Source organism: Haemorhous mexicanus, chromosome 4 (genome assembly GCF_027477595.1).
Source record: "Haemorhous mexicanus isolate bHaeMex1 chromosome 4, bHaeMex1.pri, whole genome shotgun sequence".
Classification (NCBI taxonomy): Eukaryota; Metazoa; Chordata; class Aves; order Passeriformes; family Fringillidae; genus Haemorhous; species Haemorhous mexicanus.
In genome coordinates this window covers 2588783-2611840 of record NC_082344.1, presented here as the reverse complement: position 1 = coordinate 2611840, position 23058 = coordinate 2588783, and the positions used below count along the sequence as shown (strand labels likewise).

Sequence of the window (23058 nt, the reverse complement as noted above, 5' to 3'; positions counted from 1 at the left end):
CAGACCAGCAAGGTAAACTTACTGTAGCTATGGGGTTGTAGGACTGTGTGGCAGAGTGAGCACGCTAAGCTGCAGTGGTTAAGAACCCTGCTGGGGTGCTGCTGCTCTGTGCCACGGCAGACAAAGCACACCCTACCTCTGAGTGCTCACTGTCACTCCTCAGCACAACTCGCTTCACCACTTTGGAATAACCATCTCCCTCTTGCACAGTGACGGGGGCTTGCGGCGCTCCCTGCATTAGCACTTCCTCTTTCTCCATGCCATCTGGAGCAACGCATCGCCGGATGATCTTGCGAGTCACCTGAAGGAATGGAGTTTAGTCCCCGAAGATGTAGCAGTAAAATACTCCTCTTTGTTCTCTGTCTAGTATTTGTTACTCAAAGGGCATTTTGTCCTGCATGAAAGAACCTGCGTAGATGGTTCAGGTCATTCCTTATCTCCTACTCAAGAGACTCATCTGGTGCTAAAGCTCTCGAGGCACTGGCTGGCCAAAACAAGAAGAGAATTACAGGGTCAAGATGTGAAATTGCTCAGGAGGATGGGTGTGCATCCTTCTGTGGATGACCCAAACCTCTGCTTGGCACAGTTCAAGGGACAGACCTTTCCATAAGAACCGTCACACTTGCCTCCGTGCAATGAGACCAAGGAATCTTTGGCTGGGGTGGTTTATTATTCTACCAGGAATTCAAGAGGTTCCAGAGACAGCCTATCCAGCTGAAGGGGTGTGATGTCTTCTCAGAAGACAGAAGATGAGGTTTGCCACTGTCCCAGCTCAGCCAAGTCCTAGACCAAATCACTGAGCACCAAGTTGTCAGATAAAGAAAAGAGCACAGAAGTTCCCCTTTCACTTTCATGCAGAATTTGTTTTTCTAAGCATAATCTGATTTTGAAGATTTAGACTCTGAGTTTACCTGACTTTTACAGACCCAGCCTTCCATTGCTTTCATCGGGATAAGCAAACAAACAAACATCTCAGAGAAGATTGCAGTGGAGTGGGTTTTCTGGTGGGATTTTTAAAAAAGAAATAAACAACTTTCTTCTAAAGTATGTGGATCTATGCAGAATTTTCCTTGGCTTTAAATGAAAGTTAAAATACATCCTGTTAGGTTGTACACTGTAACAGAACAATTTTGAGAATCTAAACTATTGTTCAAACTTTGGTATCTCTCATGAGCTGAAATTGTCATTCCTTCCACTCTCTACCCTTCAAATCATGCCCCTTCATAGCAGAAAGTCTGGCATTTCTGTGGATGATTTTTTCTTCCTCTTACTGGAGAGGAAGAAGGTAGCAAGGGGCAGAACTGACAATACCTTCTTTACCACCGTGTGGCCGTGTTCATCTGTGTACTGCTCTTCTGTGACTGTTTCTGGTGGCATTTCAGGCATACTATCAGCCTGTATGACAAAGAACAAAGCTCTGTGAAGCAAGGTCTTCATGTGGGTCTTGAAATAAGCCACTTCGACATCAGTTAATTGGTTAGGGAATGGAAAAAAAATCAGCAATGTTAGGGAAAAAATCTCTTCTGCAAATAAATCCTTAGAAAGGCATGCACAGAAAAGTGATGCCACAGCACACAGGCAAAGATAAGTTAGTTGACCTTGTTGTATGCGGGGCTGACGAGCCTTCGTCTTCCTCCTACCGAGGCATCTACGGAGTTTAGAGGGGGGTTAGCAGTGTTACTGTAATCCTAAGGTTTATCCGATGGAGATGCATTGTTTGGGAGCATCCCAGCTTGAGGTGCAACACAAACTCAGGCCTAAGGCAGCACAGGCTCATCCAGTGCAGTCATTGAACACTCGGTACCTGAATGATCACCCGGCGCCGAATGACTCTGGTAGTGACCATCTCGTCCTCGTCCGAGCTGAGCTCCAGCCTGCCTAACTCCTCTGCTAACTCCTGGGGGAAGCGTGGAAGAAGGATCTGTATGTGGCACTAGCAATAGCTACAGCTTCTGTCTTCCTACACCAGCTCTGCAACTGCTACATTTTGCATATGCTTTGTGGGTTAATTACACAGGAAAAATATACAAAAGCCTTTTCATCCTTCACAGGGGGAAGTACAGAGCAAAGGGTACAGACAGTAGGACTGAACAGTTTTGACAAGAGGACTGTGTAGCAGTAGCCTCAGAAAGATCAGGAAAAATTAGTAACAAGTGCTGACCTTGTCTATCCCGCATAAGGAAGAATTAAAAGTTTAAACAAACACCTCAGATGGCAAAGAGAGGCTAAAAAGAATCTGCTGGGAAATAGCTGTAGTATAACAACATAAAAGGGAAAATAAATAAGGGGGGGTGGTGGTACCAGCTGCTGTTGTTATTTCACTTCAGTAAAAGAATCAGAGAGAAAAAGCAGTACATTATTTTGAGGGCTGCTATTCTCCAGCAGCCCTTGTACTGGGCCCTGCTGTAGATACCCTTTCAATCCTCTGAGAGACTTTAAATTCCACCTTTCCCTGAGATGCCTGAGGCAGAGCTTTGAAACCCCTCATTCTAGAGGTGATACCTTTGGCCACATAGTAGGCAAGAGAGAGGGCCTTGTTTTGAACAAACACAAAGGTGAAACAATTTCTGCCTCAGAACAGCTGCGCCTTCTCTGCTCTAACTTGACTTATAAAGCTAATTTCCTGCCCAAGGATGCCTTCTTTTCTTCCACTTAGAATGGGAAAAGCAAGCTGTTTATTCTTAAATCTTCATCTGCCAGGAAACTTTAATTCTCCACTAAAAGTCATATGGTTGCTCTCTTTCCTCGCTAGTGGATTTCTTCCCCTCTCTGAGTGTTGCCATAAAACCCCTTGTCTCTACTTTGTACGGTTTTTTATATCCTTTTCACTCTCCTGTCTCTGTATTTCTTTATTTCCTGTGTGCTACATAAACACCATTCTTCCAGTACATCCTTAGTACTCTGGAATGCACAGCTGCTGTCTCTTCCCTGTCTCACAGACTTTCGAGACCTTTCACACCATTTCTCATGCTGCTCTGGGCTAGCCTTGCCTTTCTTTAGGAGCTTTACTGATATTGCTTTGTCTGCATTACATCTGTTTTGGTTTGTTTCTGCCCCTGTTACTGACACTCTCTCTCTCAGGCACTGATGGAACTGTCACTGGCCAAATGACAAAGAAGGGTAGAGCAGAACCAGGATTACCAGCCTAGACTTTGGCATCTGGGGCTTGCTTCCGCTTTGAAAACCTCAGAAGAAAAGCCTTTACCTGACCCTTTAAACCACAGAGGGAAGGAGGAAAAACTCAGTGCCAGATGCAAATTAATTACAAATATTCTTATCTTAAGGAGTGAGCCAGTCATAAAAATTGCTTTATTGCGTCAATTACATTGAGGCAAAGTTGTTGATTTACCTTTTCTAAAGATTCCTCTTCAAAGCCCCTTCCAGACTTCTCCATCTGCTCCTCAGTGGACTCCACAATCACGAGACTAGATCTCCTTGGAGAGAGGCTTTCCTGGTGGAGCTGGGGGTCCTCAGGCTCTTGGATGATGGGGGAGTCCCCTCTCTGCACAGGGGACGGAGGCTGCGGGGCGGCTCTCTGCGCCTCTCCCTTGGCCGTGCTCGAGTGCGCAGATTTTCCAGCTCCCATGGACTGCTCTGTTCCTGGAGTCGTGGCACTGTGAATTACAGGTCCAAGAGAGTTATCACCGTGCAGTGCTTCCCAATTCCCAGCAATGGAACATTAGGCACTGACTTCATACTGTTATGTTGTGTGTTGTTTGGCAAAATCTAGAAATAACTGGTACTCCTTGACAGGAGCTACAGAGCAGTCTGTCTGGGAATGCCACCCATCTTCCTGAGCAAATCTCCAAATGGATATCCAACCCTTCCATGCAAGTCTGCAAAACCTGGTATTTGTAAAGTATTTCAGAGAGCTTTGCTTTCACTTGTGCCCTCACATCTCTACATACTACCATTTTTTTTTTTTTTTTTAGTGGGAGAGCCTGGATTGCTAGAGAAGGGCGTGAGGCACCTACAACACTGAACACAGCTGTGCAGCTGCCAAGTGGAAAAACAACTTTCCTGTAGAATTCTGGAGCTTTAGCAAACAGAAATTCAGTAGAGGTTCAGGTTTTATTTGTAATGGTATTTTTATGGTTGAGCCCTGATTCATGATTAATCACAGCCCCAAGTTAGTTAAACCTATTATTATATATGTTACTATGTAACACATTTATAAAGGAAATACATCTAATTCCAGTAAATGTACATTCAATATTGTTGTATATTTCCTCTTGAAGCAAGTTCCTTATATGTTCCTATTTAAATCTAGCCTGATTTTCCACCTAGTTTAAATCAGACCTGCAGTGTAGTGGAATTCCCTCGTCATCATTACTCTCATGTAGTGTTGGCACTATTGTCTCAAAGTATTCTCTGTTCCTCAAAGAATTTAATTTCCTGATGCAAATCCTTAGGGAGCATTGGTATTTTTGCCTAACACTGCAACAGAAGCTTTCCTAGATCTTATTTTCTGTCTCCCACACTCTCTCCCAGCATATCCTGAGCAAAGGAATCCCCCTAAGTCCATTTGCTGGGCTCAGCTGCCCTTTGACTGCTGGGAGCTGCATCTCCGCATCAAAGCTAATCATCTCCAGGAAAATCACTTCTTTGGATAGGGATTCTTGGTATTTTGCTGGCTTATTAATACCTGACTCTACCCTGCAGAGAGGTCTCAGTATGGGCACATAATCAGGGAAGCTGTGGAGAAATAAACATGATCTATTTCAAATTCCATTCCAAATGACACCAACCCCACTGACAGCCCCCCCTCAAAATTCAAGTTTTTTTGCTGCACAGGTCCTCTATGTGTACTCTGTCATGTGTTATTCCTATAAGTACTTGTGTCTAGCCTCTGTAACACTTTGTTTCTGCTCCTTTGGCCATCTGAAATGCACTTTTTAAAGGCCAGCTCTTAATAGGTAGTTATGAGCTTTGTAAGTAATCATTAAATTGAAAAAAATTGCATCCACTGATAAAGCCATCCTGAATCTGAAGAAAGATTTGGATTACTTTTATTATTACACCATCACTTGTCACCCAAGATATGGAAAATATACATTAAACCTCCTCCACTTCTCTATTAACCATCTTTTCTTTCCTATGTACTAGACACAGTTATTGCTTTGCTATCACAGTGACAGATTGACTTTCTCCCCTCAGCCTTAAGGCTTCCTCCACACGGATTCAAGAGTGAAAACCACAATTGGAGGAAAATTCTAGAGTGTTTCTAAGTCTCAAAGGCAACTGTAAAATCCTCTTATTACACAGAGAAAAGAGAACCTGTTCCCTATGGCTTCATCCTGCTCTTTTGGCACTTACAAATATTCCTTTTGTGAAGCAGATGGTTTCCCTGGCACGTCTTGGGGTTTCCCTGAGAATTCAGCTTCTACTTGTTCCTTGTGTGCTTGCCTCAGAAGCTCAGCCATGGACACTTCGGCCTCGCTCCTGGGAGTACTGTCCTGGAACGGGGAATAACTGACAGACACGTCTTCCTCGGAGACCAGAGGGGGGTGCTCGGTTGGCTCGCCGTCCTTAGAGAGTCTCTGCCGTTCCTGCTTGTGTCTCGAGCTGTACACTTCCTCTTGCAGGGCTGAAAACCCTTGCCAAGACAGAGAGATGAGAAACATCCTTACAAGCCTGACCAGAATGCACGAGTCCTTCCTGTGCTCTGTGTGCATTGAAAATCCCAGGCACAACAAGTGACCTGAAGTTCTCGAACACCTCGAGTGGGAGGGCACCTGGCCTCTAGGAGTAGCTCAAGGCATGCCAGATTGCCTCTACTGTGGCCAGATTTGGACAGTAACAGGCAAAATAACATTTACCCAGGAACTGACCTCAATTCACCCAGATTTTAGTGACTTTTCCCCCCATATCCATTATTTATCTGCTTCTGGAAAAATTAACTGGACAAAAAAAGATGAAATTGCTTCACAGAGGGCTAGGTGGAAGAAGTAGCTCATTTTTGTACCATAGTCACAGGAAACCTAGTGAACTCTGGAGAACAAACTGGAGGGAAACAAAAAAGCTTGTACTGAATTTGAGCTGGACAGAGAGGTTAACATTCTAAAAGTACGTGGCTGAGATATGAGAATGCTAATTGTAACAAACAGCCTTCTAGTCCTACATTCTCCTCAAGACTGGGACCTTTGCAGCTGTCTAATATGCTTCAATGTTGAGTTAGGCATTCAAAAGTGGCACTTCTGGAAAAGAGGATTTTATGCCAAATAATTTGGACATGTTTCTTCAGTTTGCAACCACTGGATCTAATCCACTGAACTTTCAAACTTAAGAGATGCAATATCATCCTAACAGAATTACAATATCCTGGATACTCAGATCCAAAGGGGTTTTCTGTCAAAGCACGGAGTAATTTCCATTTTTAATACCTTGGTCAAATTCTAATACAACCTTCTGAACTTTGATGAAAGCACTTGTATAAGCAAAAAACCGAACCCCAAGGTAAACTGGGCAACTGTTGCTGGCCACAGTGTTTGCTTCTGAAGAAAGCTCAGGTCTTCTACTCAGCGAAAAGTGACCCTTGTGATGCCGCGCTTGCATCCATCCACATTGTCCCTGCCTTCAAAATGGGATTCCAGTGCTCTGTCACGAGAGCTGCCAGATGAGCCTGGGCCAGCACTTCAGAGCAGAGGGATGCTTGGAGAGGTACCCTATGCAGTTTGGGTCAGGAGCCCCTTACCTTCACTGTGGTCCAATGCCAAGGACTGCTCCGTGTCCGCGTAGGCGCGCGTGCCGTGGCCCTGCACGGGGTCGATGCCGCTGGTCTCCATCAGGTGAACGATGTCCATGCGGTTGATTTTCGTGAGACATTGGGTCAGATTGGTATCTGTGCCATTGGAAGGACACCGTGCAGCTCAGTTAAGAATCAAGCACACTCCCTCCCTTCTCCATAGGATGGGCATATACAGGAGAATGACCGGTGTCATATATAAATTATAGATACATTTAGAAACCTATAAAAACTAGCACTTGGGTTTTTTTCCTTTTAACAAATTTGTTGAGTTACTGTGTTATACAGACAAGACCAGAAACAACACCCATGGTCATCCTTTCTGTAGCCTAAATTTTCCCCAAATTTTCTTTGTGATGACAACACACCTGTCACTTCAGCTAGCAGACTGGAGACAGCTACACACAATAACTGGAGACAAACCTGTTGCATGTTTCCCATCCCTTTCAAGCCAGTATTTGAGGAGTGCGTGGCTCTGGTCTTGAAGAGAATTGGGATTTTCAATTCGGATTTGGTGAATTTGCTCCTCTGTGAAGTCCAGTTCTCTTGCTAGCTCTGAAAAAGAAATCCATCTCTGCAAAGTGGTCTGCTAATACTACTACTACTCCCCTGGTCTAACTTCATTCAAAGAAAAGTAAATGCCTGTGAATTATAGTTTAACCCCAAAACCTGAGAAAACATTTCCATCTCATTCCATGTTACTTTCACTTGTCCCCACTACCGTTTGCTGCCTCAAGTCTATTAAATGCACCATATTAAAGTGATTGTTTACAGCAGGTTCTTTTGTTTACCCATTTAGGACTCTTGGTATCCCAAACAAAATAAGCTTCTGAAATATTTTTCTAAAACATCTTTAGATAATCAGAAAATCATCCAAAATAAAAATGAGAGGAGTGTGGACCATTCCCCTCCTTTCTCTCTGGAGCAGAAAATGTGCACTTTACCTGTCCAGCTGAATCCAAGATGATCCGCGATGTGGGCCAGTCTTTCCTCTGTCCTTTCCTGATCATCCTGTTGATCTAAAGGTCAAAGAGAGCTGGAAGTTGCCTTTTGCAAGTTAAAAACCATTGCCATAGGAGAGAGAGCCCAAGAAGGGAAAGCGCTGCTTTTTCCTAGCTGCTGTGCCTAAATGTGGACAGGCTGTGTAACTCGAGTGAGGCTTGTAAATCCCTAGGTTCAAAATGAAGTTAAAAAGCTTGGCTTTTCAAAAAGCACAGGACTATCTAGTTTTTCTATTTGGAAATCAGACGTTCATGTGAAAACCTAATCTAGGACTGAAGCATCTACTATGCCTATTCTGGCCAGGCATTTTACTCCAAAACTTTACTATGAAGTTCAGTCGAAGACTTTGACTAAGTCAAGAGCCATAGTTTTCCATGCCTCCTTAGTAAATGCCAGGGTTGAAGAATTCATCGGGACCTGTGCTTCTAATCATGTTCTTTGTATTGTAAGGCAAGTTTTGTTCCAACAGTCCATACAGCATGTCAGATTATGGTCTGTATTTGAGAGACTGTTAATTTTAGTGTCTTTGACCCTTTGGATAGGGAGTGAGACAAAATACCAACAACGAAGGCAAGGAAAAATCAGATGATCATTCATCAGTCCTCATTCACTTCACTAACGGTGAGACTGACAGCTCCTCCCATCCCCAAAGCTCATTTTAGGATGGTGGAATTTGAGTTTTGATTTTCCCTGAATGCACACGTGAACTGCAACACCTCTGAATCAGGAAATTGCTTAGGGTTTGTGATATGCACGTGTCATTCCGGCTCCTGATTTCCATTAGGGCTACTCAGTACTGGCACGCAAGTAGGCGAGAGGAAAACCAAGCACCAGAAAACGTGTCATGAAAGAGTTACTGGTGACTCAGAGTTTTCCTCAGACACACACTGTCAACAAAAAGGAACATAAAAAGCTTCTGCTCCTGCAGATCTCATTGTGTACCAACTCAAAGGTCTATAAATTTGCCTGTCTTGCTTTCAATTGATGCCCAAGCATTGCATTATTAGTAGAAGTTAATAGCTAGTAGGGTTAATAGGGCCAGGGAAAGTCAAAAGCCAAAACGTGCATGACCTAAGCAATCAGTTTAATGACAAAACCATACATATTTCTAGAAGTGTTTTTGCTTAAGGTAACACTTCCCATAAGCATTTATGGTTTGCAATCTTGAGATCGTTTCACAGACAAAAACACAGACACAAGACAAAAAAACCAAATACAGCTCACAAGGGAAAAAAAAAGCACAACTAACCACCAAAAGCTGAAAAGAAAATGCCACACGCATTACACCTGTGCACAAACGCGCACGCACGCACACACACACCAAAGAAAACAAAGAACAAAAGAGTTTAATTCATGACATGCGTCGCACAGGGAATCCCAGTCGTTGGCAAATACCTTCAGCACGGTCATGGGCATTTTCGTCAGGGATACGTTCAATCTGAGTCTCTACAGACTCATCCCAAATGGGTCTGATGTCAAAGATGTCTTCAGGAACTGACTGCTGAGTCTCACTGGATGGCACATTTTCAATAACTGAAACTTCTAGGGCACTACTGCTTTCATCATCTGAAACTAATTCTTGTTCTCTCTCTGACTGCGTGAGTCTTTCCACTAATTTAGAAGCTTCATCACTAATTTCTTCAAAAAACTCTATGGAGTTTTTGTAAAGATCAAAAAAATTGTCCTTACTCTCTTTTGTGGGACTAAAAGCACTGCGGGAGCCTGTAGCGCTTCTGCTTTTAACTGGCAACCGTGAAGAAAATACCTTCGATCTTGCTGTTGCCTCATCTGAGTCTAGCTCGAACTTCATCTCACTCTCCCTCTCCCTGACCTCTGCCTCTGCCTCAGCATAACTCCTAGCTTTGATGGAACGTTTGGTCTTTGGGTCCACGGGACTACTGGCGTCAGATTCCGATTTACTGCGGCTGTCTGGCTTAGCAGGGACTGCGCTCGTCACATCGAGCACTTTGGGGGACTCTGGCTTGCGGACCGTCGTGTCCACGTAGGAGTGCTGTGGTTCAGCTTTTTGGAAAGCGGATTTCACGGGAATTTTAGACTTTGGTTTTGCTTGGTCATCTTTTCCTTCACACTGTGAACTGTCCAGGAAGTCATCCGGGGAAAGGCTCTCGTTTTCCGATTGTTGCGAGGATTGCGATGCGGCAGCAGCTGTTCTTACAGGGATTTTGGATTTGCTTTCACAAGAAGGCACACTCTCCATTAGAGCAGTGGGGATTTCAATCACAGATCTCTGCTCCTCTGGGGAAGAGTCTGGGGACTCCTCACCCTGTTCAGAACTAACCAATCGAGTGACTTTGGAAAAATCTAATTCATCTTCTACCGCACACTGCTCGGGAGAGATGGGGCAAGGCACCTGACTGCTATCAACCGTGTCAGTCTCCGTTCCGGAGAGGGGTTCAGCTTCAGAGGCAGCAATTTCTTTCTTTGGTGATTTTGAAGAAGCTGAAATACCCATTTTAATTGGAATTCTGGATTTAAGATCTGCTTTTGCAGTGCCTGTGCTGGCACCTTCACCCATCATTTCTTCAGATCTCTCACTAGACTCAGGTGATGTGGGTGAATATCTCAATGCATCTTGTTCTTGTATATCTGACTCCTCTGACTCTGACGGTGCAAATGGGTCCACTGACCCCTTCAGCTTTGAAGATTCCGCCTCTGCTGCTTCTTTCACTTCTTCACATAAAGCAACTTCTTCCTGAGGCTCCTGCCCCACCTGGAAGAAGTGAAAGTTTTCATCTGGGTAGTTCCTTTTGGTCATGTCAATGGCTCCACTTCTAGTCATCTCAAACAACTTGCCCTCCTGAAAAAGAAACGGATTTTGTTCACTGAGCGGCGTCCCCTCTTCGGTGGGTGTCCTGGCCGGTGTTGTGTCAGGGGTTGTGCCTTGGGATCGCCTGTCGACCATCAACCCAAATATCTTCTGTTCCTCTTCCTTCACCCGAGCTTCAAAAGCTTCATCGTCTTCACGTATTTCACTCCACATGTCAGAATCCACATCGGTTCTGGTGATGACAACCTGACCCACCAATTTCTCTGATTCATCTCTTATATCCTCAAGGGCAGACTCAGATAACTTTGTCGATTCTGAGGTCGGAGACCCTTGTGATATTGTCTGAAATCCATCCTCTCGTTTGGGCTCTATTTCCATGTACACTTCCTCTGAAGAGCAATATTCACTGCCCGTGTCTCCGCTAAGTAGAGCTTCACCAGTCTGATCTTTCCCTTCTACAATAGAATAGGTTTCCCTAGAAAGCAGACTTCTACCAGATCCTACCTCACTTTCAGAGTCAATGAAGAAATGCCCAGAAGACACATTTTCGTAAGGGCTCACTATATACGGAGCACTACTGTCAGCGGCACCTGCTGCACAGCTGTCGAGCTCCCCTGCGTCAGTGGTTAGGGACGAGTACTCTGGTAAAGGCTCCTCAGCATGAGCAGCCCTGCGAGATGTCTCACAACCTGTATCTGTTTTTCCCGAATCCCTTGCCAAAGCAGAATGGTCAGGGGTGTCACCTTCGGCCAGTTTGCCATCGCATGGGACAGAGAACTCGGTGGTACCGTGTCCATGAGAAAGACCATCCGCCTCTTCTGACACAGCTTGCGTAGAAATGAGATCGCTGCCTGGTAACAGGGCCACGGGTTTGACACCGTTTTCAGTAGCATCGCACTGCCCCATTGTTAGTGAAGACTCAGCGTGAACCTCCTCTTGGCAGCTGCCACCAACAGAGTGACAGGGAGTACACCCAGATCGCGTGAACGGGGCATCGGGACTGACCGTCTCACAGTCGCCTGTACCATCACAGCATTTGGATTCCACACTTTCTGCTGGCACACAACCATCGGAAGGACAAGTGCCCATGGAAGGCTTACAGCTGCGCCCAAGGACAAGCAGCTCCTCTTTGTCACCTTTGCCTGGTGCTTTAACCTCACCTATCCCGACAGAGCATGGCTGGGAATCAATGGGTTGGAAACCTGCTTCATCAGGGCTAGAGCTGGAGTCAATACTAGATGGTAATGGTGAGGGTGGCTGCACTCGGATCACAGGCTCCATTAAGAGGCCGGAGTCGGCTTCTTTTTTGAGCCGAGTCAATTCCGGCTCGCTTTCAGAAGAGGAAGAACTTTTTCTAGATTCAGCAGCAGGTGTCACCACTGTGGGTATGCCTTTTTCCACTACAGCAGTCTGCTCTGATGCTTCAGCCTCCCGTGAGGCTTCTGAACTGGCAACCACAGAAGATTCATCATGCTTAGAACTCCTTTTATGATCTCTCTTCTGTTTTGCTTCTTGTTCCAATTCATCAAACATTTTGATTTTGGTCACCATTTTAAACATCTCTTCTTCAGGGGTGAATCTCTTCTTTGGTTCACTTTCCGAATCGTCCTCCGGTTCTTCGTTGACTTCAGGGATGGTGGCTGACTTGGGTATGTCTGCCATTTTAGGTGTGATTTCATAGCTAATTTCTTCCGAACTGGGAGTTTCAGGGGAAACGGGGCTTTTCCCCGAACTCTCCATGAGGGATGTTTGCTCCAGACTGTCATCATCGGCACTTCCCTCAGGGTCACGGAGAATCCTGGAACGCACCGATGCCAGCTCTGGGCAGGCTTCTGCTTTGCTATGAGCAGATGGAAGAGGACCCTGCCCCAAAATACAAGCCTTCACTGTTGGTTCTACGGGGCTGCTTTCAAGGGAATCGCGGCAGGGGGACTCTTTCATAGGACTGGGCTCCAAAGAGTCGGGCGTTTTGTGTGATGAGTTATCTTCCAGCACTGGGCTTGCTTCCAGGGAGTCTTTATGACTTATAGTCAAAGAGTCATCTGCAACTGGGCTAAAGCCTTCACTATCATGGCTAGCAAGTGCAAGTTCCAGTTTCTGGGGACTTCTAACTGTAAGACGGCGTTCACAGGCTACATCTTTTTCTTTCTCTAAAGCAGTGTCATGTGTTTCAGAAGACTTAGTGAAATGTGCAGTGGTTCTGGATTCTTTATCCCTGCTAACATCTTTCACAATGGAAGCTGAGCTACTTTCTTTAAGTTTATCAGCCTCTTCTTCAGAGGCTGGAGGTACATGCTCTTCTGATAAATGGTCAGAATGAGACTCACTAGTCTCAGTAACAGCATCTAGCTGCCTCTCAGTAATACCTTTTTCATCTTCCTTTGAGGAGAGTTCCTTTGTAGAACGTGTTTCTGCTGTTGTGTCTACTTGAGCCGCTCCTTTAGCGTCTTCAATTTGCCCATCAGTTTTCTTTGGTGAGAATGAAAGGCTTTCTGGGCTCGTTTCAGGAGTCTCTGCCAGACCCTCATGCTTGTAACTTTCCTCTGAGCTGATCTGAGGGGTTCCGTCAAGTAGGCTGCCTGGAGAGTCAGCCACGCCTTCGTGTTTAAGGCTCTCTGAACTCCCATCAAGAGCAGCGCTTTGCAGAGAAAGAGCAGGAAGGAATCCGTCTTTCCCATACTCCGTGGGAAAAGCAGCCCCAAAAGGACTGGTCAGGACTTGCTCCAAGTTAACCTCTCCCTCCTCTGTCACCGAGAGATGCCGGAACTGTTGGTATTTGTCGTTATCCTCCAGTTCTTCTTTAATGACATCAGAAAAGTCTGTTGAGGTTTTCCTGTCAGGGCTGATCTGGAAGTCAAGATCCCCCTGATCATCAGAAGTCCTGCCCTTCCCAGCCGCCATTTCTTTGGCACTTTCAGCAACCATTACCGGAGGGAGAGGTTGGGTTGGCTTTTTGCTGCTCTGCTCTTTTACTTGGTCTTTGCCACTAGCTTTTTTGGCAGTTTCGATGGTGGAAATTTGAGTTTTTCCTTTCTTTGATTGTGGCTCTTTCTCTGCTTTTGACACCGTGCTTGGTTTGTCCTTCGGTTTGTCTGTCTTGAGGTTTGACACTCGCTTCGTTTCGCTCTGCAAAGGAATTGTTTTCTTGCGGGGAGTTTCCTTCTCAGGGGCCTGTTGCTTCTGCTTGACAGATTTGTGTTCAAAGAGTCCGGAAATATTCTTGGAGGGGTCTTGCCCTGACTGGAAGGCTTTCATAAGCTCCCGAACAGACATGGTCTCTTCGAGTCTCTCTGTCTTCGAAGAAGGTGAGACAGGCGGCTGGGCTTTGTGTGCTGCCGGCTTTTTGACTGGCGCTGGTTTTTTAGGCGCCTTTTCGGCAGGGCCTTCTTTTGCCTGAACTCTGACGGGCAGTTTTGAGCGTACTTTTTGCTCATCTTCCACTCGTTTCTGAAGAGCTTTCACTTTATCCTTTATTGAGCCAATGGGAGTTTCCTCGATAACAGGGGACACAGCTTTAGGCTCTGCAGTACCTGTCACCTTTAGGCCAGGCTCCCCAGCCGGTGCCTCGTCTGCAGTGAGCTTAGGCAGTCTCAGTTTCTCTCCGCTGCTGTGCACCTTGCCTTCCTTTGGCTTTGGCTTTTCTCGTAGTTTTGCCCTAAAGGGCTTTTTAACTTCTGAGGCTGCCTTCTGTTGCTCCTGCGAGCTTGGTTTCCCAGTTTTTGGAGATTCTTTTCCTTTTTTTTCAGAATCCCTGCTTACTGCTACAGCTTTGATTTTCTCTTCTACTACCTCCTCTTGTAAGGCCTGTGGCTGTCCCTCACGAAGAGAAACGTGTGTTTTTAAATCCTCTGCGAGGTAATCCGCCGTTCCTGTCATGTCTATCTCCCCTTTTTTTGTTGTCCCTTTGTCTACCCTGACTTCAACGCGGCTCGGCTCTGTGACTTGTGACGGAGCATTTCTCCTGGCCTCTTCAATTTCTTCATCGCTGACAATGACCCATTCTTCTTCTAAGGGTTCTTGCCTGGAAAGGGACTTCTGCAAAATATGCTCTTCTCTGGTGTAGGATCCACCTCTCAGAATTTCATTTACTTTTTCTAAGTCCTCTTTCACTCTTTCAACTATTTCAAAAGGTTCTCCTGGCTCTTCTTCAGCAGACTTTTCAAGATCTTTCACCTTAATGGAGCCTGATTTATCAGAAGGGTCACTTGTCAGGATGGCAGTCATTTTGATCAGATCTTGTTTCATCTCAGAAACTTCAGACAACAGGTCTGGACTGGCTAGTACAGGGACTTCATTAACCAGATGGCTTTTCAGGACAGATGTTTCTGTAGATTCTGTCTCGTCATCTTTGATGCGAATGAAAAACATTGAAAGTAAAATGGAAATCAAAAATAGAGATTGGAAAATGTAATCAGGACTGAAAATGACAGTCTTTGGCTGTAGTGGTGGGAAGGTCAACAAAATGGGCCGGGAATGGTGGATCCACAAGATCTGAGGGTACAAGAGCAAAGCAAAGCTAACGGGGAGGTGGGAAAAAAAAAAAACAACTGAAAAGGAAAATGGCAGGAAATAACTTGCTTCACTTTATCTCTAGAGCACAACCACACATACAGTATCAAAGCTGGAACAAACCAAACCAGGACACCACTAAAAAAAACCCAAAACAACAACAACAAAATTTCAAATCAAAACCAGAAGAAACACAGTGAAGTTACACAAAGAGAGGCATCTCAAGATTGTTCAGATGTTACAGATCAATGTTCAAATAAAAAGAAAAACAAGAAAAAAGGGGGAAAGCATTAGAACTGATTGAAAGTCGATTTCCTCTAAGAGAAAGCCAGTGTTAGCAAACTGTCAGAATAACATCGGGTTAACAGTTTTGTTTTTCTTAATGACCAAAATAAAAAGCAAAAAGTAATTCTGCAGTAATCTAAAATAGGACCAAATGTGTGGAGATCTGAATCAGCTGCAAACCGGCATTTCATCTAAGGGGATTTCACACCTACACAATGAAACAAACAGGCTTTTGTTTTAAGAGGCATGGTCCTTTCCTTGGAACATCCTCATTGACAACTAATGAACTGACTGAGGAAAGAGAAGACAGAGAAGAAAAGGAGAGATAATAAGAAAAAACTGTGAATCAACTTAGAAGTGATTTCAGAGTTTTAAAAAATGTAATGTATGGCAACCCAAAGTCACAGACAGTCACACTAGACACATACGTACAATTCATGTAAGGCAAGTTATTTCCATGCAAAGCAAAGGTGTTGCAAATGCTGCTGGGTATGTAGCTTCGGTTAAAAACAAGAGCTCTAAAAATTATTCATATAAATTAAAGGTACATGAAAACACTGTAAACATACTGTGGTGAAATATTTGTCTAATCTGGCAATCAATATACAGGAAGGCGGCTGCAGATAATTCCCATTATGCCATAAGTGCCTGCTGGTAACGTTTCATTTCAGCAAGGACTAGCAGAAAATGGATATTGAACAGAACAAAACACTGGAGAACTGAAGTTACAAACAGAACACAATGCTTAGGAATCACGGATGGACATTTTCCCTTTAAAGGTAGCATGTCACATGGAACTGCACATTTCAGCACCCCAGCGAAAGTCAAAGAACTAATGCAAATAAGGAGACCTTAAGCAACACATAATTAGCTATCTTTATTTGTGAAATAGATCCATTTTGCTACGCTGTTCTCCTGAGTGTAACGAACGCTAAATATTTGTGCTGTACGTTAATTAGAGCCAGATTGCTGCAGGGTATTGTGGTGCTGAAAATGTGGTCTTTTGGTGCTGCTGCTTTACAATGAACGGCCTGGTGCATGCCGAAATGCCAGCCAGTAATTTTGTAAATTTGTAATATCCACTTTCATAAATATCAAATGTATGACTCTTTCACTGGCCAATAATCGAGTTAATCAGCCTGAAGCAAAGCAACTCCAGTGGGAAATACATTGCAAGTGCTATCCAGACAGTGTGTGGCTGGAGCATGAGCACCCACTGGGGTTCTCTGGGGCCCTGGCAGAGTAGGCAGAGAGGAAGTGGCAGGAGGACACTGCAAGACACTGCACTTTAACTGCAGAGGAGGAGAGATGTCGCACTCCAACCTGGAAACAAGGCAGATGTCATGCTTTTCCTGAACAGATCCAAGAAATGGCTGCATTTGGAAGCAGCTCTCAGTAGAGACACTTCTGCGTGTGCAGAGATTCACTTGATTTGCCTCTCCCATAAAGGAGACGTTTGCTAACCCCTCGCCCGTGGTTTCTCATGGTCACAGCCTGGTTGTGAGTGTACAGAGGGTGTTTGTGCTGTGCCAAGCTGTCAGGTCAGATTTCCAGCCATATTTCACCACAGTAAAGGGTGGGGCAAGGGAGGGAAGGTTAAACAGGCTGATTCTTTTGGACAGTATCACTTTTTGGCATGGTTGTATTCCATGAGGTTAACGAAATAGATTGGAGTCCTCATTAGGTTTTCATTAAAAGTGATACTGTCATCTCTCTCAAATATGAGGCAAGAATGTGTGTCAACAAATGGAGAAAACAAAAAAAATGGAGGGATGAGCATTCATACAAGCAAAATAGCAATAGCAGGTTCACTAGGGATGTCAAAGGAAAGTAAAGGCTTAGATGAACGGTTTTTAACTGTATTACTTGTTAATTTACACGTTAATCGTATTGAATTGGATAGCTGCTGAGATATTAAATTGGTTTTCATTACTTATTTAAAGTATTGATGTTATTAGCAATAGCAGTTAAAACTTAGCTCTCTTTCATGCTTATCTTTACTCTTAACATCTCTCATACAAATTGCATAATAACATTCTCAAGGGAAAAAAAAAATCTTACTTTTTTCTGAAGTCATATCAACCTGGAAGAGGAAAAAAGCAGGAGATTTAAACCTTCAAATATAATTGCCATACAGAAGCCACAGGTGAAATGTTAGTTGTATGGAGACACACGGACTTAAATGGAACCAAGAATGCATTTAAAATAACAGCAAAAGCATGGCTTAATTTATTTAGGGTCGCTAATACCAGGAAATTTGTTACCTCGCTATAGTTATGGTCAACACTAGATGCAAAATGTCGCAGTGTATTTTCTTTAAATGCTCTTAGCAAGTGTAGAGGATCTAAACTTTTGCATTACCAGGTGTTTGATTACATTGCTCTTAATTCATTTCTTCCTGTCTAAAGCAAAATAGTCCAATATGGTTAGGTGAAGGCATTTGGTCCATCTGGAAGGCAACCAGGAGGTTCCATGCATTGTGCTTCCTTGGACACATTCATTCTGAGAGCACAAACAGTGTTTTTGCCTCTGTGCTCAGTGATGATGAAATGCAGGTGCACCAATGATGGCAGAACTGCCCAAGGCAGGACATGGGGCTGGATGCCACTAATAGCTATTGATACCCTCAAATGGAAGCTGTGATGGCCCTCACAGGCCCCCTTTTTGATTTTTCAGAGTTATTTGGGTACAGATTAAAAAAAACCATACAACTTTACTGTTATTCAAAAGAAAACACAGTCCTTGCCAAAAAAGAATTGAAAAGAACACCATCTCAGACCATGAAAGTTGAAGAAGCAAATTTTTGAGGTAGCTCTGTAATTTCACTTTATTTCAGTTCTGCTAGCATTTGTCCACACCAGTACATGTTGTTTAAATTTGGCTATGGAAAAACATGCAAAGTCACAAGTAGCATTAAAGCTTTAATTTCCTATACAAACTTGTGGTAGGAGTAGGACAACTGTGAAGAATGCAAATCAGCTGTGCAGTACTGCTGGTACAAGATACTGCACATGGCAAAGCCCCCAAGGTTTTAGTGAGTGCTGAAAAGGTTTACACAGATCAAACTATTCTGTATAAAGACAAATGCAATTGGCTGTCTCAGTCAGGATGTTAGAAATCCTTGCCTTTCCATGAGCTGACACTGAACAGAAGGAAATCCCTGGCCATACATGCATGTTCCTACATGCCTGGCAATCCTTTAGGCTCACATAATTACATCTCACAGCCAGCAGTGTGTGCAACAGATCCATAATAGCCTGAATTCCTCTGATGCACACATTGCCTACCCTGCATCCCTAGCATGGCCTAGCTTCCCTCACTTTCAGTTCTTCCCTAATATCTGGACTGATTTATGTCAGCATAACAAATTAATATTATTAACGTATAAAATAATGAAGTCAACAAAAAAAACATTTAAAACGCTTCGAGTCATGAATGAGCTTGCCTTTCTGTGCTTTCGATTCCTATACAAAAATAGAAGTCATATTTACCATAGGGGTGGTAAATATCTTTGTAATGAGAATAGAGGACTGCAAGCCATGCCACAGACCTGCTGTGCAGTGCATGGGAAAGATGCCCATCATCTTTGGGGAGCTGGCTATTCTCACAGTGCTTCCAACAGCTGAACACCATCAAGATGTCAGGATGCTTTTCTAACGTTACTCATCCGTGTAGGGGTCAGAGCTAAAGGAATGTCTCTAAGTGCCAGACCGGGCTGGGAGCTGAGGGGGGAGCTGAAACAATTTAGTTAGTGCTAAAGATGAAAACTCTCAACCTTTTACTTGTTACTTCTGGGTTAACACTGATTCTGTACTGGATGTCCATCATCCAGCTCAGTAAAGTGTAATATCCATTTACTGGATGCTATAAATGGAGAAGACTGGTCCTTTTAACACAGGCAAAATTCAACTCTGCCCATTCCCAAAGTGAGTCTGTGCAAGGCCCTCTTTGCTGAGTCTGTAGCACTGAGCTAAGGATCAGTTCTGAGCTGTGTCTGTTGTGTTTGAGCAACGTGTGTAGGCAGGAACATGCTGATTTAGCAACATTACCTCTTCTGGTTCTGGATCTGAATCTGATTCCTTTTGGTCCCAAAGCGCCATGCAAAAAGAGAAGGGGGAAACAGAGCAGGCAAAAGGCAATTTTTTTTTTTTTAGAAGAGAGTAGGAAAAAGTAACTTCCCACAACATTTAACAGAAAAGAGGAAAATGCAGCACATTTCTGGAGTTGATTTCTCATGACAAAAAGCAGCAAAACTGAACTGTCAATTTAAACACAAAAGGCTAGAGAACCGAGCAAAACACAAATTGAAAAGTTAGATGTCTAGTGATCCTTTTTTGTACCAAAACTTGAAATATATACATGATTTTTCGCCCATAAATTAGCAAATATAAACAAAACATATTCAAGAACCATTACCATTTAAAGTTACAAAAATGGTGAGATGCTTTGTTTAAAAATTATACTAAAATGCTATAATAAAGATTTACTATATTCTGAAAATGCTGAGAAGAAAATGATCATCATTTTGGGCAAATAGATCGCTAAAAGGCATGCAGCTTCTAATCCAACCAGGAAAGAAAAAAACCCTTGTGTTTTCAGAGAATAAACATAAACTGACACTTTCTAAGGAAACAAGTGTTTACTCTCTGAGGGCACTCCCACTCATCTCTTCTGAGACCTCAGGAAATACCTGATGATGTCTTCAAACACTGGCATTAGGAGTACCAAACTCAAGACACCAAAAGCCCTTGCATGGAATTTTTTCCTCTTTCAAGCCCCTGCCCACAAAGCTTTGCCCCTGTTTTGCCCTCCTCCTCATTTCTTGTTTATATGGTAATGCTGATGCCTGCAGCTGGGTATAAATTCACAGTACCTTTGTGTAAATGGGTAAAGTGATGTTTAAATTACATATGGCTTGATGAACCAGGCCTCTGGTAGATTTTGGCTCCTTCATGAATGATAATCGTCCGCAGGGCTCTTGGGTGCTGTCTCGGACCTGGCACAGGACAAACACACACATTTAACCTGCTGCTCTGCTGTGTGACCTACTTGTGTCTCTCAAAAACTATTCAGCAGATGGGGAGGAAAAGTCCACGTAGGCAAAAATAATGTGTTTTCCCTTTTCCCCCCCGTTGTTTGCAAATGTGCATGCAGATGGATTTGTGTATTCAATATATGTTGAATGTTGTCGGTGGAAATTTCAGCAGGGGGGAAAATCTGCAAAGCCAAAGGAAGGCAGTGGCACAGATAAAGGTGTAAATTGAAACAAGCTTACAAAAAATTGCTGGTAAGGAGGGAGAAAGTTTAAAATTTGTCTAGTAGCACACAGCAAATATAACACAATGACAGACTGGGTTAATTTTCTCCACTTACTGGAAGTTTCCATTCATAAATCACTTCTCTAAGAGTGTTATTTATATAAGGCTAATAGTTTCCTCCTTTGTAGTGGGAATTTCTGGGTAGAAGAAAAAGTCTGTGGAAGATGTTTCCAGTGCTCTCTAATCTCCCTCTCAGAAGAGGTGGTGATGGTGGCTCAGTGACAGCAGCCCTCCTGACCACAGTGGGTTAACACATTACTTAATTTGAGAGGAATGAAGGGTTTTTACTTTGGCTTCTACTTTACAAATTTTCCTACTCATAAAAAAAGGTTTTAAAATGGAATAGTACAGTTGGGAATTTATATAAATTAAGTAGTTTGGCTTTCCTTTGTTCACAAAAAATATGGTGAAGTGATAACCTGAAATATCCAAAAAAGAGCCAGCAACATTACCTTAACAAACAGAGGAAGTCTGTTTTCTTTGAAAGCAAAGAAACTGAATATATGGTGCTGCCCACTCTTTGTGAGTGGCACCAGATTGCCAAAGCAGTCAACGTAGATGGGTTTTCCTTCTAACACCTGTTGGAAAGGAAAAAAAAGCAAACTGTTAATTAATCCTTGTGAGGTGATTAGGATTGTTTCCTAAGGATAGCTCTACAACAGTTCAAATCAGTTTCTGGAATTGTTAGGACTTGCCAGCATTCACAAGATTTGTTATGTACAGTGACCTAAAATGTGTGGAAATATTTCAGATTATTAAATTCCAAAGAGACTAGATTGCTAATTTAGTAACAGTAGTGCAGTACTTTAAATGACAACAGTATATTACTCGGTGTCATAAATCCAGGGAAACCTTTAAATCTAGATTTTACTTTTGATTTTTGGTTGACCCCAATTTTAGCATACTTTGCTAACCTGGCCTCATCACCACAGCCAAAGAAATACTTTCTTCAGCTGTCAGAACTCAGAATGTGTGCCTACTGAGTCCATTTATTTCAGCTGGATCTGTAGAGACCTAAGAGCTTTTGAAAGGCATGCCTCAAGGTAAATATCCCTCTGAAATCTCTCTAAAATGGCACAGCTTGCATCTTCAGATTGCTGCTGTTATGGCCCCTCTGCATGTTTGAATATCAGATCAGCAGTTTGGGAAATGCTCCATTCAAAGTGCACAACCATTCATGGCTCATCCTTACTTCCCAGAAATTCAGCCTTGTTATTCAGTTTGATAAGCCCATATTTTATCTTGATAAAAGAGTTTGATTATCTTGATAAATGAGTTTGATAAGCCCATATTTTATCTTGCTGTTCTGCACAAGAGATGCCTGCCAGAGCTTCAGGAACAGCGAGGACAATTCTTTTAAAGGTGGGATTCTCACGGAAAAGAGACAGAACTAAGCAGAATGTGCCACGTAAGTTTAAAGCACCTTCAATTTGTCATCCCTTCTGAGGAAGCTGACAGAGCCAGAAAAACTGCATTTAGCAGGCAGTTTGCTGAATTCCACACAGGAAAGCCTTTGCCTGCTCAGCAACAGATTTCATGTAATTTTATTTTCATAAAGCAGACTATTAATCAAACCTGCTACTTGAACTTCTTGGTATGTGAATGTGCTGACAAACTGTGACCCCTGTCAGGTGCCTTTCTGGTTAGTGATGTGCATTGATGGGGCTGCTGGTAGTCAGGATTTAGCCATAATTTTTGGCTCCAACTCTCTCCCTTTAGCCCTGGGGGCTGAGTTTGTCAGTTGCCCTCTGGGAACAGGGTTTCCTCACTACTTTTTCCTTACACCTGACAAAAGTCCAAGTTTCCATCTTATCATGGCTGTTGATACTGCATCATGACAGTACTTGTTGACAGATTATGTTTCAGTCCTTGTGGCAGATAGAAGGTGAAAAATACTGGTTAAAAAGCAGACACTAGAAAATGGAGAAAAAGTCTTGCACAGTACCTCTACATCCCTGCTTCTGGCAACTTCAGCAAAGTTTTCTTGTTGCTCTAGAGTTTTATCCACCTTGTCATCCGTCATACAGAAACATCTTAACCGTGCTTCAATGGGATCATGAGATTTGGCAAACACCACAAACTTGGCCATGTATGGGACACAGATAATTTCTCTGTATACTTGGGAAGCAAAAGTAACAGATTCTTGTGTCTGACGACAGTCTATCAACCAAAATCTGTAAAAGAAAAGGCAGAGTTGTGCCATCAGCAGAAAAGGATTTAAGAAAGAAAATTCTGTGTTTTCCCATCCTGGCAGCATTAGCTGGTAACCAGAGCAATGGGAGATAACAGGTCAGAGGAGCAGAAAAAGAATTGTCACTTTTGGTTTTTGTCTCCCAGCCAACTTAAAGGAAATAGCAGTCAATTCCTTACATACAAGAGCAAAACCTGAGGTCTTTGGGTGAACATAAATG

At 43.4% G+C, this 23058-nt stretch overlaps 1 protein-coding gene across 23 annotated transcripts in view; it reads right to left on the bottom strand.

Moving 5' to 3' along the window:
* The window catches only part of ANK2 (ankyrin 2), a 263109-nt gene that overhangs the window by 16636 nt on the left and 223415 nt on the right, over positions 1 to 23058 (bottom strand). For 11 of the 23 annotated variants that reach the window (XM_059843636.1, XM_059843633.1, XM_059843638.1 and 8 more), the window contains 14 exons: positions 22593 to 22821; positions 21100 to 21225; positions 20203 to 20325; positions 19379 to 19408; positions 17391 to 17412; positions 9143 to 14881; positions 7690 to 7764; positions 7169 to 7300; positions 6695 to 6841; positions 5317 to 5596; positions 3350 to 3614; positions 1805 to 1897; positions 1312 to 1395; positions 137 to 301 (listed from right to left, as the gene is read on the bottom strand). In XM_059843636.1, coding sequence (XP_059699619.1) covers positions 137 to 301; positions 1312 to 1395; positions 1805 to 1897; positions 3350 to 3614; positions 5317 to 5596; positions 6695 to 6841; positions 7169 to 7300; positions 7690 to 7764; positions 9143 to 14881; positions 17391 to 17412; positions 19379 to 19408; positions 20203 to 20325; positions 21100 to 21225; positions 22593 to 22821 — 7510 coding nt within the window. The remainder of the gene's footprint in view (positions 1 to 136; positions 302 to 1311; positions 1396 to 1804; positions 1898 to 3349; positions 3615 to 5316; positions 5597 to 6694; positions 6842 to 7168; positions 7301 to 7689; positions 7765 to 9142; positions 14882 to 17390; positions 17413 to 19378; positions 19409 to 20202; positions 20326 to 21099; positions 21226 to 22592; positions 22822 to 23058) is intronic. The other 12 variants (XM_059843655.1, XM_059843651.1, XM_059843644.1 and 9 more) reach the window with 4 other exon arrangements.